Source organism: Sceloporus undulatus, unplaced genomic scaffold (genome assembly GCF_019175285.1).
Source record: "Sceloporus undulatus isolate JIND9_A2432 ecotype Alabama unplaced genomic scaffold, SceUnd_v1.1 scaffold_27654, whole genome shotgun sequence".
Lineage (NCBI taxonomy): Eukaryota > Metazoa > Chordata > Lepidosauria > Squamata > Phrynosomatidae > Sceloporus > Sceloporus undulatus.
The window spans coordinates 1-1400 of record NW_024830567.1 but is presented as its reverse complement, the minus strand read 5'-3'; the positions used below and the strand labels follow the sequence as shown (position 1 = coordinate 1400).

The 1400-nt window shown below is 41.2% G+C and overlaps 1 protein-coding gene across 1 annotated transcript; it reads right to left on the bottom strand.

Moving 5' to 3' along the window:
- Positions 1–234: 234 nt before the first annotated feature.
- LOC121918721 (radial spoke head 10 homolog B-like) lies at positions 235–1277 on the bottom strand (the record flags this gene model as incomplete). The annotated part of the gene is made up of 2 exons (XM_042444729.1): positions 764–1277; positions 235–310 (listed from the first exon to the last, which is right to left on the bottom strand). Coding segments are annotated over exons 1-2 (369 nt in total), but the record flags the coding sequence as incomplete, so codon positions are not given.
- Positions 1278–1400: the final 123 nt, after the last annotated feature.

The following is a 1400-nucleotide window of genomic DNA, read 5'->3' as shown; positions in this document are numbered from 1 at the left end:
AGAACGGTTTCAAGAAAAAGGAATCGCAGTGCGGTAAACTCCCGTTCTGATCCCGTTCTGATCACGTTTTGATTTCTAATGCGGTAATATCCGTTCCAGGAACGTTCTCATCACGTGATGATATGGAACGTTCTCAGAACGCAGTGCGATAATCTTCTCAATGTCAGGGAATGAGAGGGGCCTGGCACATTGTGTGCTTTGAAGCTCAGGAAGCCAATCATTAAGTAAACCCGCCTTAAAAACATTGCCCCCTTGAAAACATGCCATTCCTTCTCCCTCATATAATCCATGAACTTTTTCACCTTCATAGCTACAAGGAGAGCAAACAAAAGATGAAAACCAACATGTGATAAAGCAGTGAACAAATAAAACTAATTACAATTAGTATAAATGGTCTGAAACAAAGGAAGTACCTGAAAATACTATTTTATTTACCTTAAAATTCACTGTGATGGGAAAATTAAAAGCATCAGGAAGGAAACTGAAGGGAAAAACACTTTTATGCCACCTGTTACCAGACCCCTTGAAACCTGTCCATTAACCACAGGTTAAGAACCCCTGAAGTTAACAACTATTAATAAGTAGGTTTTACTCATAACTAACTAATTGCTACATTAATCATAAGTATTAATAATAATAATTTGGAATTGTTTGAAATAATTGGAAGTGCTGGAGGTATAAGTATAAATGACCCATCAAACTGGAACCACGCGAACCAGTCCTAGTGAAACCAGCCCTGTTTTCTGCCTACTTCTTAGATTACCTTTCCACAATGAGTTGAGTGAGGACAGGCTCCTCATACTCAATGGGTTCTGGGACTGGAAGTGCTTCTGGCTTCTTCAGTTCTTCCTTGAAAACCAAGGGAGCTTCCAGTTGTTCATCCGCTTGATTTGCAGCTGGCAGAATGGTCTGTATGGAACTGCCAGCGTCAAGAGCAGCGTCATGCGCCGGCGGAGGCAAAGACTTCTCTCCCTTTTTGCTGTCTGTCTTCTTATCTTTACCCATTGCTGCAAGACGAGGGACAGCTGCTTCTTTTCTGGGGGGAGAAAGGGGCATGATATTTATACATCTCTCAGAGAGCTACAGTGGTATCCTCATCAACTGGGTTCCATGGGATGAATTCTTCTCATGGCCTGGACTAGTGCTAATAAAGCACCATTCTGTAGGATCACCGGATTAAAAGCTGAAGAGAAGAGAGCAGCTGTACCTTTAATGGTTGGGTAAATGACAAGATTTCAGATGTAGCTTGTCATGCAATGCAACAGGGAACCAGCAACATCTGCTGAAATTCTATACAACCGCTAAAGGCACATTAACTATGGATTAAGAGCTTTATTACGGCCATAGACCAGCACAGATTAAAAGGAAGATACACAATAAAAGAAGGTAAAAACAGAATT